The sequence below is a fragment of the Macrobrachium nipponense genome, chromosome 49, assembly GCF_015104395.2.
Source record: "Macrobrachium nipponense isolate FS-2020 chromosome 49, ASM1510439v2, whole genome shotgun sequence".
Classification (NCBI taxonomy): Eukaryota; Metazoa; Arthropoda; class Malacostraca; order Decapoda; family Palaemonidae; genus Macrobrachium; species Macrobrachium nipponense.
The window spans coordinates 17,909,726-17,923,239 of NC_087224.1; the positions used below are offsets into that span (position 1 = coordinate 17,909,726).

Sequence of the window (13,514 nt, forward strand, 5' to 3'; positions counted from 1 at the left end):
CTCTGGTCCCCGTCTTCTTCTCCTTGGTAGAAGAAGAGACGGGCCCTGTTCCCGAGGGAGCAGGAGGACCAGCAGAAGAGCTCCCTGAATCGCCGGAGCGAGACGGGCCCTTAGAAGGTCCCGAAGGAGCCTTCTTAGGGGGAATAACAAAACCCGGTTACCAGCTGGTCGCTGCAAGAGCGGCCGCTGGCCTGGCGAGAGTCACCTGAGCGGCTCTCACCAGCCTTCTGCTCCGTGCCGCGTCTTGGCGCCGAGCGAACTCTGGCGCCGAAACTTGGCTGCACGGTCTCCCGAGGGAGAACGTACACTCGGGATCTCTCGCGAACGAGAGACCGAGCCGGAACATGGCGTAGCGGCATCGCCGCTAGCACCAGGCGAGGAAGTACCAGAGCTAACCGATACTCCTCTGGTCCCCGTCTATCTCTTCCTTATGGAAGGGGAGACGGGCCCCGCTCCCGAAGGAGCAGGAGGACCAGCAGAAGGACCCCCCCGTCCCACCGGGGTGGGACGGGCCCTTAGAAGTTCCCGAAGGAGACTTCTTAGGGGGGAAGGCAGCCTTCTTCTTCTTCGGCTTATGGGCCTTAGAAGTCGAAGGGGAAGAGGCAGCAGCAGACGATGAAGACGAAGATGACAGCTTCCTCTCTTCCTCTTCCTCGTCAGCTCACGCAGGACAGTCATCAGGTCCTCCATCCAGGCCGGAGCCGGGGCTATTGCCAAAGCAACACGGCCCGACTGCACCTGTCCGGAAGGACCTGGGACTGGGGAAGACACACCGTGGGCAGGACCAGCATGGACAGGCTCAGGACAGGAGCGACAGGAACAGCAACCAGCTCAGGAGCGGCAGGAACAGCGGCAGCAGTAGACCCAGAAGGGACAGCCAAGCCAACAGCGGGAATCACATCAGCAGCGGGAATCACATCAGCGGCAGGTACGGCAGGCCCCGCGATCGCCTCATAGAATCATCGGCAGCCAGCGGGAACCTGGGTACTGGCGGCCGGTCCAGGGGCGATGCTGCTGGAACAGCTGGAAGTCTGGGGCAGGCAACACGAAGAAAACGGGCGGCGGCGGCAAACCCCCCCTCGGTACGGCGGCGGGGCCCTAGTAGCGGCAGACGGCGTCACCGACACAGCATGGGGAGTGTAGACCAGGCGGGGGGGGCGGGGGGGGAGCAGCATAAGCGGCCGTGGTAGTAGTGGAGACCGCCCCAGACCTCGCTAGACGCTGCAGCAGCCCGTGGATGCTAGGCACGCCCTGCCGCCGCGGTGGTCCATACCTGTCCAAGGTCGTCTCCCACGGATGTAGCACCTGCGGTAGCATAGATAGATTAGTAAGAGGGGTTCCCTCACGCACGGGGGGAAGACATGCCCCACCCCACCCCGAACGCAAGGAAGACCCCAAATACAAAATACAACGAGGAAGCTGAGCGGGGGACAGGAAGGAAGACGAAGAATCGGATACCAAGCGGAGTCGCGGCCGGAGAGCTTTCCGACGACTTCCTGGCAGATCTTCGCTTCCCCTACCCCCGCACAGCAGTGAAAAGTAATATGAAAATGAAACAGAATACTGCCCTTGCGATTCACTTCATAGAACTTAAAGGGGAAAAGATCAATTCCCGGGTAAGAGCGGAAACTTGATCCAAATAATATGATGCTATCATAAAATATATATGAAAATGAAACAGAATACTGCACTTGCAATTTCACTTTCACAGAAAATAATCGTAAGGATCAATTCCCGGGTAAGAGCGAAAATTGATCCAAATTAAATCTATGCAAATAAATAAATGAAAATGAAAAGAATACTGCAATTGCGAATCCACTTTCATTGCATTTTATCATACCAAATAAAAGGCTCGTGCCGAGCGCAATCACGCTCTCGGTAACGAACGCACAGGGGAAAAATATATGAAAAGAAAAAAAAAAAAAAAAAGTACTTACATTTTTCAATTACACACTTTCGCCCAAAATACATGACTCGGCGCGAGCGCGCCCGCCCTCGGCACCGAGACATAATTCAAGTGTTCAATTCATGAAAAGAGAGGAAATCACCGCATCTACGGCGATAGCTCCATGTTGGTTCATAATTAAGTAATGAAAATGAAAACAGTGTACTTACAGTTTCATTTTCAAGTCAAACAAACCATTAGTAGAAAACACAATACAGTAAGTCCTCGGGTTACGCTGGTCTCGACTTACGATGTTTCGTGGTTACGAACGCGCCCCCATAAAAATATAAAAAATAATATTTTGCGTCGTTCCGTCTTACGCGGTTTAGCGTCGTAAACAACGTAAACAAACGCGAACTAGTTCCGGGCGCACGGCGGAAGAATACGCTTTGTGGGGGAGAGGACGGCATCGCTTCGCTACGCTCATTCCTCGCCCATACGCCATTTTGGTTGTTTACACTGCCTCTCTCTCTCTCGTGTTGTATCGTTTTTGTAACTTTTTGCTCTTTGTTATGGCTCCAAGCGCAAGGCGGACTCTTCTGATGGTAGTGCATCAAAGAAAAGAAAGGCCATCACCATGGAAATTAAAGTGGACATTATAAAGCAATCTGAGAAGGGAGAAACGCCAACAAGCATTGGCCGCTCGCTTGGCCTTAGCCGTTCGACCGTTGCTACCATTATCAAAGATAAAGAGCGCATCGTTGAACATGTGAAAGGATCTGCTCCTATGAAAGCGACAGTGATAACTAAGCAGCGTAGTGGTCTAATAATTGAAATGGAAAGGTTATTGGTGCTTTGGTTGGAAGACCAAAATCAACGGCGTATCCCAGTCAGCCTTATGGTGATTCAGGAGAAGGCGAAAAGATTGTATGTTCTGCCTCACCTCAAGAATCACCTGGCCTCAGCATCTCCAGCACTTCTGGAGGTTCTTTTTTCTCTTCACTAACCTCCCCCAGTCTCTCCAGCACCGCAGCTTCCTCTCCAGTGTGCAAGCCAATCAAATTAATAAAGGTAAGGAATTGTTCTCTCGTTGTTATTGATAGGTATTTACATTAAATCATGTGGTATTTTTCAATGTTCCGACTTACGCTGAAAATCATGTTACGACGCATCTTAAGAACGGATCAACGTCGTAACTCGAGGACCCCCTGTATAAACAAAGCATACGACGATGAAGCGGGCAGAGAGCGATGACGAACACGTCCTTCACACCCGCGGCCGAAAGCAAAAGTGATTTGTTTACCTCCCAGTCGGACAAGCAGTTAATTACCGTTCTCCCCTTGTTCGAAGCTTACGACCGTTCCAGCTGCCGCTAGCTACTTCCTATTGTTAAAGGACCGATGGTTTGTATTACGTATCGGAACAAAGACAAATTTATGTAAAACATTAATGATGGTGATTGGAATACGAGATTTAGGCCAAAGGCCAAGTACTGGGACCTATGAAGTCAATAAGGCCCATGTATTGTTTGTTTGTTTATATGGTGTCTTTATGTTGCATGGAACCAGTGGTTATTCAGCAACGGGACCAACGGCTTTACGTGACTTCCAAACCACATCAAGATTGAACTTCTATCACCAGAAATACAGGCGGCCCTCGGTTAGCGGCAGGGGTTCCGTTTCTGGCCACCGACGCCAAGCGATTTTCGACAATGAGCGATTTTAAAGCCTACGGCCGCCGCACACCTTCTTTCGAAACTCTAGCCCAGTCAAAGACGCCGTAATCCCACAACGGCGCAATAAGTAAAATTATATTTATGCAGTATAGTATTATAGAATTTACTGTACAGTACATGTGGGTGTCTAGAGTATGTAAAGATATAATAAAGTTTATACAGTGTACAGGTAGCTGTAGTGTTCAGGTTATGATCATTAGTCTTACGATAGTCCGATTTTATGAGAGATCAAATTACAATGGCCTAACTTTATCCATTTTCTAGTTACATAAGTTCAATAACAGCAAAAGAGAATGATGAAAGTATGGTTTTAATGTTATACTTGTTACGTGAACGTGTACAGCCATGAACAACCGAACGAGAAACAACTTTTTTTTTTCCTAAGTACAACCGGAGTGGATAACATCTGTTTGGCTTGTATTTCAATCATCGTACTACAGTACAACATTACCGTATTTGTTATAAATGGCGTTATGTATAGAATAGAACTGACATATCTTAATGTAATAACTTTATTTGCTATAGATCAGAGATCAATATAGATTAAAGATCAATCGGGAAATATACTGTTAAATTTAAACCTAGTTATAACTGAAGCTGAGAAAACTGTTCAAGCTGCTAATGACTATTATCGTGCATCAGCAACAAGGATAAAACTGCAGTAAATGTCTGCCATCAAACACAACTGTAGATAAAATTGGGATAAAATCATTTTAATCAAAACTACTTTGCTTGAAAGAACACATTTTACTGTTGGTTTCACGGCATTATAAGATAAATAACGTAAAGTTCGTATTACGATGGTATAAAGGATTATTGCGAACGGAATCACGTAATTTTTTACGCAATAAACATGCCGCCAACGTAATCTGTTAACTAAAAAAATAGTAGTTCACATTCACAACGAGATATATTCAATAAATATTTTCCACCTAAGAAAAACACGCTGTATAAGGAAAAAATAACTGTCTCATATAAGTCAAGTATATAGATATTCGTTTATGCTAACTAGAAGCAAGAGCATTCGCTCAGAATTGCGTTATGGTGAAACAAACTCGTATTCATCAGCTGATTTCAAACCACAACATTGGCCGCTCCGCGGAATACTGGCTTAAATTTGCCATAGTATTTTAAAATACAATAATATGAGAATACATACAATATTCTTGGATACAGTGAAATAATGTATAACTTTTTAAAGGATTTATGGAGAAGATGCATAATTAATAAAATAACACAATGCATTTTTCGGAACTGGCGGACAAGAACGAACATGAAAAAACATCCCCTGACAACGTGGAGTGTAGTTACAAAGGCTGCCTTAATTTGTATCTTATTTCTGTACAAAAATGAAAATACCTTTACGTAAATAATTTTCATACACATTTTAAACATAAAAGCATAAACATTTAAAAAATCGACACATCGATCGCTAAATTTGGACTCTTTTTTAACTCGATATTTTCGGAAGAGCGGCAGACGGCGGCATACAAGAACGAACTTGAAAAAAACATCGTAGGTTCGATAACTTTGAAGGCAGTTTCAAAAGCTGCCTTTTTATCATGTTTCTGCACAGAAATAAAAATACCCTATTCGTAATACATTTTCATACACATTTAAACATAAAAGCATAAACATTTATAAAATTGATACATCGATCCCTAATTTGCACTTTTTTTCAAATCGATATTTTCGGAAGAGCGGCAGGCAGCGGCTCACAAGAAAGAACATGAAAAAACATCGTATTTGATAACGTGAAGGCAGTTTCAAAAGCTGCCTTTGTATCATATTTCTGTACAGAAATAAGTAAGTATATCTTAGTTTTACCAGACCACTGAGCTGATTAACAGCTCTCCTAGGGCTGGCCCGAAGGATTAGATATTTTTTACGTGACTAGGAATCAATCGATTACCTAGCACGGGACCTACAGCTTATTGTGGGATCCGAACCACATTATATCGAGAAAGGTATTTCTATCACCAGAAATAAATTCCTCTGGTTCCGCGTTGGCCGGGCCGAGAATCGAACTCGGACCACCGAATTAGTAGCCGAGTGCGAAGTCCACTCGGCCAACATGGGACCTCTGTACAGAAATAAAAATACCTTTCACATAATACATTTTCATACACATTTTAAACAAAAGCATGAACATTTATAAATCGACACATCCATAGCTAAATTTGCACTTATGTAACTCTATATTTTCGGCATAGAACAGCGTCAGAGGCATATATTTTACTCGAATACCTACGTAATAACTCTCCATAAAATTTGTTAATATAATTTGCATAACCTTTATGGTCTGAACGGCATGTCTACAAATGTATGAACTCGTTAGACAACGGCGCTGTTAACTGAAAATTGTGTCGTAAAGATACCTTTAAAATGCCTTATTTTTTTAATATTTTTGACGACCGCCGTAAAACCAATTCGCCTGTACACATCTCTCACACCTCAATGGAATGCCCGAGAATCGAACTCGCGGCCACAAAGGTGCCAGGCCAAGACCATACCGATCACACCACAGGCGCTTAATAAGGCCCATGTAGGCCAGATGGTCACGCTGGAAACCTTAGTAAAAAGACTATGTAACTCACAGATATGAAGCAAACTGCAAAATGATATCACTTCACTTAGTCAAGACTTAGCAAGTAGGATGTAGGCCTACCTACTGCACTTCAGAAGCCAGTAGTCATTAGCTACCTATAATCATAAACTATGAAATGGTAACTATAAAATTATCTTCTAAACTCTTCAAATAACACTAGGATGACTACTTGACTTAGCAAGTTATGATAAATAAGATTTTGCATTACTAACTGCCAAAAAAATTTGAGTGGTAATTTTACTTTTCAAATGCCACACTAAAATTGTCCTTTAATTTCAGGTCACATGCAGTCCCCGGGTTACGCTGGACTCTGCTTACGTCATTCCAAGGTTACGGCGCTCTTCAAATACATAAATAAAAAATTATTTCCGGGTTAAAATTTAAGTTATAGGCTTATGACGCAAGTCCAAAATAGTAGAATGGTCAAAATTTGGAGGTTTTATGATGAAAAGCTCAATTAAAATGCAGGTTATGCCATTTTCAAGACACTCAGAGGATTAAGGTCAAGATTTTCTATTGTTATCGACAATGTCCTGGGTGACACCACAGTGCTTGAACAGAATTCCTGTCGTAAACCGGGGACTGCCAGTACCTGTAATCACAACATGTAAATAGACAGTTCTAATAAAGATAGCATTAAGAAAAAGAACTTACTCATGCGCTGATTCCTCTGGGAACTACGTGCAGTAATATTAGTTGCATGATGTGTCGGATGTTTGCATGGATCAACAAAACCTAAAAAATTAATTCTTAATCAGTATAAAACAAGACCCATCAAATATCCACAAAAACTATGAAAAACTGATAAATAAAAATTCACCTATGAGTTTCATAATCTCTGAATCTCTGATAGAATCTATAATAAAGTATTTTAGGTCATAACATACAACAGATACTTTTGTATGTAAACAATATCGTACAAAGTTTTCTGGGTCCTATAATTGAAATGTATCTCATAACACTGCCATTAATAAAAAAAATATTTAACAATGTAAATTAAGTGAGAGCAAATAAGTCTTTGACACAATCATTTATATATCTTATTTACCATTACAGATGCTCCCTCTACTTCTGTGATCATTAAGTTAAAAAATGCTACTTTACTGCGTTATCATCAAAATTTGCTTAATGCATTTGAGTTTTATATGTATTAATACTCTATAAAATGCAATACTACAGTAACGAATTCGTATAGTCTTTTAGTACAAGAAAATCACAATTTTTAAAAGTAAATTGTTTTTTCCCAACTATGCAAACCTGAGGGCCTTTACAATAGGAATTACTTACAGTGAAGCATGAACACAGCTGTTAAAATTCTTGAACAAGGTAGTAAGGCAGTAACTACCGTCCAGTAGGGGGGGGGAGAGACCCGCCTGCCCAGATGAAAACATTCCCAATTTGCTTTCGGCCCCACGATTTCAGATTGAGGGGTGGCATGAAGTGGGCATTGGTGCAAAGGACCTCAGGTTTACACAGTTAGGAAAAATACAATTTACTTTCTAAAAATCACAATTTTTGAAAGTAAATTGTATTTCTCCTAAATATACAAACCTGAGGTCCTTTACACGAGGAATTACTTTCTCCCTCGTGTACAGGACCGAGAGTTTGTGTATCGTGTTAGGAACAAATCACAATTTTTGAAAGTAAATTGTATTTTCCTAACTATACGAACCTGAGGGTCCTTTACACGAGGGAGAAGGTAATTCCTCATGTAAAGGAACAAGGGTTTGTATATTGTGTTGGACAATTGTGATTTGTTCCAATACAATATACAAAACCCTTGGTCCTTTACAATAGAAAGACTCACTTATTGGAGGGAGGGATCTGAGTGAGTTTTCTAGGAGCTGACTGGAGTTCAGCACACTTGGGCTATTCCTCCTGGTCGAAAGAACGACAAATTGATTGGGGTATAAGAAACTGCACGATCAAGAGTCAGACCTCTGGGTTCTTTCATAAGAGTAAGGAATTGCAACTCATATGAACTCGTTTGAAAAAGGCTGCGAAGAATATTGAGAGTTGGAGTCATTAATGCAAACATCAGAGAAGGGTTTGCCTTATTGGCAGTCTCCTTCCACCCCTTGCTAGAGGAAGGAACAGGATTGCTTCTATGATTCTGAGAAGACAAATAGAAAGGAAAGGAAACTGTATATAGGCTTAATGCATCAAATGTCCGACCAGCAAATGTAAGTTTGAGTCCTATCCTCAACCCGAAGGAAGAGGGGTAGAAGGACGAGGAGGGATGAGAGGGAGAGGCCAGTCACTCTTGCATCCCTCTTAATTCTAGAACCGCACACCATAGGTGAGAGGCGACTTGTCTTCTTGAAGGAGCCGGGTAAGCAAACACAACTTGAGCATCCACCACAGGTCCAAGGAAAAGCGTTCGAAGAACCTGTGGGCAAAAACCTGAAGGAAGAAAGACATATATGTGGTCCTAATAAGACTACATTTATCTTCCAGTCCAACATATTCTTCAGAATGCGATGAAAGGACCAAGCCACTGGCACTCCTCCCAGGAAGAGCATACAGGTGACATAACTCTCTGCAGAGAAGTTACTTGTGATCTCATAAGACTCGGAGGAAGAACATGTCCTTAGACACTTTTCCATTGGTGAGCAAGTAGTGGAGAAAGGAATTCCACATACCATAAAGGGCGTCGAGTCTTCCGCAGGTACTGCAACACACCAATAGGACAAAGTAATGACTGATCTAGATCAACAAATACCAAGTCCAAAGTGCACGGGATCATGAAATTCGAACCCATGAATCAGATGCTGAATGATTTGACAACTGTGATGGAGTCACGACACGAAACCCACCTTTTGAAGGGTGATATTGAAGATGATACAAGCAAATCATCTATCCTCTTTGTCAATGCCAGAGAGAGATGAGATGCAGTCTTTAAAAACAAAACTATCAGATGATTCTCGCAAGGGCTTATGTGTCTTAAACGAGAGTCAAATGGTGTTCAGTAGTAGAATCTCAAGTGAGGAGAAACAATACTACTTACATGAAAGACTAGAGTGAGTGTGGACCTACATCTTTCATAATTGAATCAGAATAGTAAAGTTAACTTTCGTGATTCTGACGAGAGGAAAAAGTCCCGTCAATGACACCAACCAGTAAAGACAGCTCTAATCCCTGAAATTTACAGATGACTGAAAGAGAATTCCAGCTATTTTATTGCTGTTTGGCAATAAAGCCTGTGCCTGCAATGAAGGCTGGAAGTATTTAGCCATGTAAACACAAGGATGTACTGCCTGATGAACTGCTTCTAGTCACTGCAAAGGTTGGTTCAAGGAGGAACTCTTCTCTTTACCCTGGAAGCAGTGCTATCAGGGCAGGCAAAGTCTTCTAACATTCACACTAATTCAGGGTGAACAATTACTAGTTGAGCACTTTATGAATGAGAAAATTGTATACAAATACAAAAACCGCTGTATTCCTCTGAAAAATCATTATGAATCATTGCAGTGGTCTATGGGTCAATTGCAACAGAGAAGAAGACTTTCAGACTTCTGTTGACAAAACATAATAAGAAAGGGCTGAGACATGTGAATGTCTTGTCCCTCCTCTTGCCCTGTGCCTGAACTGGGACTGTCCGTCAACAGTTCTGGATCCTCATGCATCAATAGAAGGACGATTACTTGGAATGACTAGCAAATGAGCACCAACACATCACCTGCCTTGAGGCAAACCTCTCGACAAGTGACAGGAATGTAAGCTGCAGCCTGCACTACTGTGGCTCTCAATACACAAGCCCAGGAGCAAGCTAATCAGTTTCCAAAACCCAAAGGTCAAGAAGAGCCAACAAGAACCCATTGACTCCTTGGCTTCTCTGCTTCTCCAGGTGTATGATTCCTTGGAATCAAAACACTACCAAGCACTGACGAGTGCTTGACAGGTTGGCAAAAAGGGACGAGACACGCGAATGCTTCATCCCTTCTCTCGCCCTGTGCCTAAACTGGGACAGCGAGGTGTCTCTCTGTCAGGAGTTCTAGATGCTAGTGAATCACAGAAACACAAGCACCCTGAACGATTCACGAACAAGCGCCCAACACACCACCTGTCTAGAAGATGGGAATGCAAGCTGAAGCCTGCACTCCTGCTGCTCCTGAAACTCAAGACCAGGGGAAAGCAAATTGGTTCCCGAACCCAAAGGTTGGGAACAGCTGACGAGAGATCCCATTGCCTCTTCGGAAGGAGGCAACCCCTTAGAAATCCTGCAGGAGGACCTCTTAGGGGAGGAGAAGCATCCTTACTCTTCTTGGCCAGAGGAGGCTGGTCCGGATTCCGAAGCCTCCTCGAGCTTCAGAAAAGGAAGGCAAGAGTGATGGAGGAGACGTTCTTTCGCAGGACTACTTCTACAGGATGAAGCACAAACAGCATCAGAAGTAGTCAACAACCACAGGGCAGCTGCACAGAGGCTGTCCAGTAACAAAACTCCAAGAAAACAGCAGCACTTCAATATGGTTTACAGAAGGGAAACCATACACACGCTTGAGGGCCAATGTCACAGTATGCTATTGTGTTCTAGGCACAATTCCAAGAGACAGGATAACCAACAGGAAGAGATATCTAACCATCCACTGCTATAATCTACTACTGCTCACTGTTAGTCTGCAGAAAAAACAAAATATGATTAAAAAAGGATACTCCTCTCATACCAAAGGGTATTGCCCTTCGAGACGAGAGATCTTCAAACAACACCACACAAACACAAACCCCCTCCTTGCCCAACAAGCGAGCAAAAAGGGTGAAGGAGAAGGAAGAATACTGGAAGAGAAAAAACAAAGGGCAAACCTCTGAAGTTTTCCCCCATAAATTCTACTTGAGGTTAAGCATGAATGTCAAATTCAAAAATAAATATATCTTACTATACTATAGTGGGCATTATGTATGTCCGTCTGTCTGTCATTCAATCACGGGCAAACAGCGGGTCTGATAGGCATGAAACTTGGCAGGGTTATAGTGGGGACCCCCAAGATGGTTTATAATGGAGTTTCATCCTACCTCCCCCAACTTCTGAAGGGGGCGGGGGTGAGAAGGGACTCCCTGAAACGGAGCTGGTTATGCCTGTAGACTTATTCACTTTATGAATTTATCATACATAATAGTTAAAAAACACCAGTGAGTCACTTATATTAAGCAGCAGACTGATAAATTGCTAATACAGTGTTCTCCCCATATTCGCGGGGGATGTGTACCAGACACCCCCGTGAATAATTAAAACCTGCGAATAGTTAGAACCACCACTAAAAATGCTTATAATTGCCTATCTTGAGAAAGCTCAGATACCAAATGTATAGTACCTTAAATATCATCCTACTTCAAATATACCTAAAATTACTAACCTATTACTGCATTAATCTTTAAGGTTATATTATTAATTTCATTTCAAAGCCATCTTAAACATTTTACCATTTAAAATATACGCCTACAGCCAATAACACAGAGAGAGAGAGAGAGAGAGAGAGAGAGAGAGAGAGAGAGAGAGAGAGAGAGAGAGAGAGAGAGAGAGAGAGAGAGAGAGAGCGAGAGAGAGAGAGAGAGAGAATAACCCCTAGACTCCGACTCCTTCCCCTCCTATTAATCTTATCAATATTTGAAAATTAGTTATAAGGTAAATCATTTATTTATATTACAAAACAAATAAAACATACGTGAGAGGAGAGAGAGAGAGAGAGAGAGAGAGAGAGAGAGAGAGAGAGAGAGAGAGAGAGAGAGAGAGAGAGAGAGAGAGAGGTTATTGTTTAATCTCATTAAACTTGATATTATTTGAAAACTAGTACTGTATATTATTATTTCACCATAAAATGTAGTAATGCCCTTAAAGATATATACTGTATACATAAACTTCCATGCCAAACAGAGGGCAAGAGTTATTATCCTTATTCAAAAGAGTGAAATGGATAGATTATTGTATTTCTTTAAAATACTTATCACTGTTGAATTTTGAAATTATGTAATTATTAATTATTATTATTATGTGAAAATATAATAAACCTAAACACATGTACCATAGAAATTCTCTCATCTCAGTTAAGAGAGAGAGAGAGAGAGAGAGAGAGAGAGAGAGAGAGAGAGAGAGAGAGAGAGAGAGAGATGCCCTACCCTCCTGTCACATTACTTGATATATTTGACAGCTGTTGGACTTCAGTTTGGTAACTGGAATTTGAATGAAAGATGGGTGAAGACCTGGGATTTCCTTCATTCTTACATAATTTTTTAATTTCTAAACTACATCTTACTAATTCACTATAGTATTTTCTTTAATGAACTGATTGCTCTTTACATTTAAATTATTTGAAAATTACTAAATCATTTATTTATCATACAGAAAACATACATCTCTGTAAGAAAGAGAGAGAGAATTATTATTGTTATTATGTGATATCATTTATCTAATTAAACTTACTAATACAGTATTAATATTTTAAAATAGTTAGTAAATCATTTTAGCATTAAAAATGTATTTAGTCATGAAAATGACATCAAAATACACTAATTTGGGATTATTTATCAACGGATAAAACCTGCAAATAGGCGAATTCCCCATAAATAATGGGTAGATAAGGTCCAGAGAAATCCGCAAATCCGTGAGTCCGAGAATATGGAGAACGCGAACACGGGGAGCCCACTGTATACTGTAATGCTTTTAGTATAAAAAGGGCAAGAGTACATGATAAAGGTGTAAATACACCCTTGCTGCCAACCCTTACATACATGAATGGGAAAAGCAGCTAGGAAGACTATCACAAAAAATGGGTTTGTATATTAATTATTAATATAAAACCATTCCGGGAAATTGGCGTCAATGATCTTCGTTGTCACGATACCATATAACCTATAAATCATTCATTCACTCATTCCCACTGGGAAATCGAGATTAACAGCTAGTCAGCAAGAGCTCACAAACATACGTCTTCATCAGAAGACGGCTGAAAGCAAATTAGGAATGTTTACATCCGGGCAGGCAGGTCTCCCCGCCTACCAGACAGTCTTTTTCTTCCACTTCTTTCCTGCCATTATCCCTACATTAAGGTGGTAGTTACTGCCTAACCACCTTGTTCAGAAATTTTAACAGTCATGTTCAAGCTTTGCCGTAATTCCTATAGTAAAGGACCGAGGATTTGTGTATTTTGTAGGAACAAACATAAATACAGGCAGTCCCCGGGGAACGACGAGTTCGGCTTACGATGTTCTGAGGTTAAGGCACTTTTCAATTATATCCATCAAAATATATTTCCAGGGTTACGACGCCTACAACGCTGATCTGGCAGAAGAAA

The 13,514-nt window shown here is 41.7% G+C and overlaps 1 protein-coding gene across 1 annotated transcript in view; it reads right to left on the reverse strand.

Annotated features, from left to right (window-relative positions):
- The window catches only part of LOC135205254 (uncharacterized), a 157,271-nt gene that overhangs the window by 119,287 nt on the left and 24,470 nt on the right, over nt 1–13,514 (reverse strand). The window contains 1 exon segment of the mRNA XM_064235604.1: nt 6,883–6,963. Within this exon segment, the coding sequence (XP_064091674.1) occupies nt 6,883–6,963 (81 nt within the window).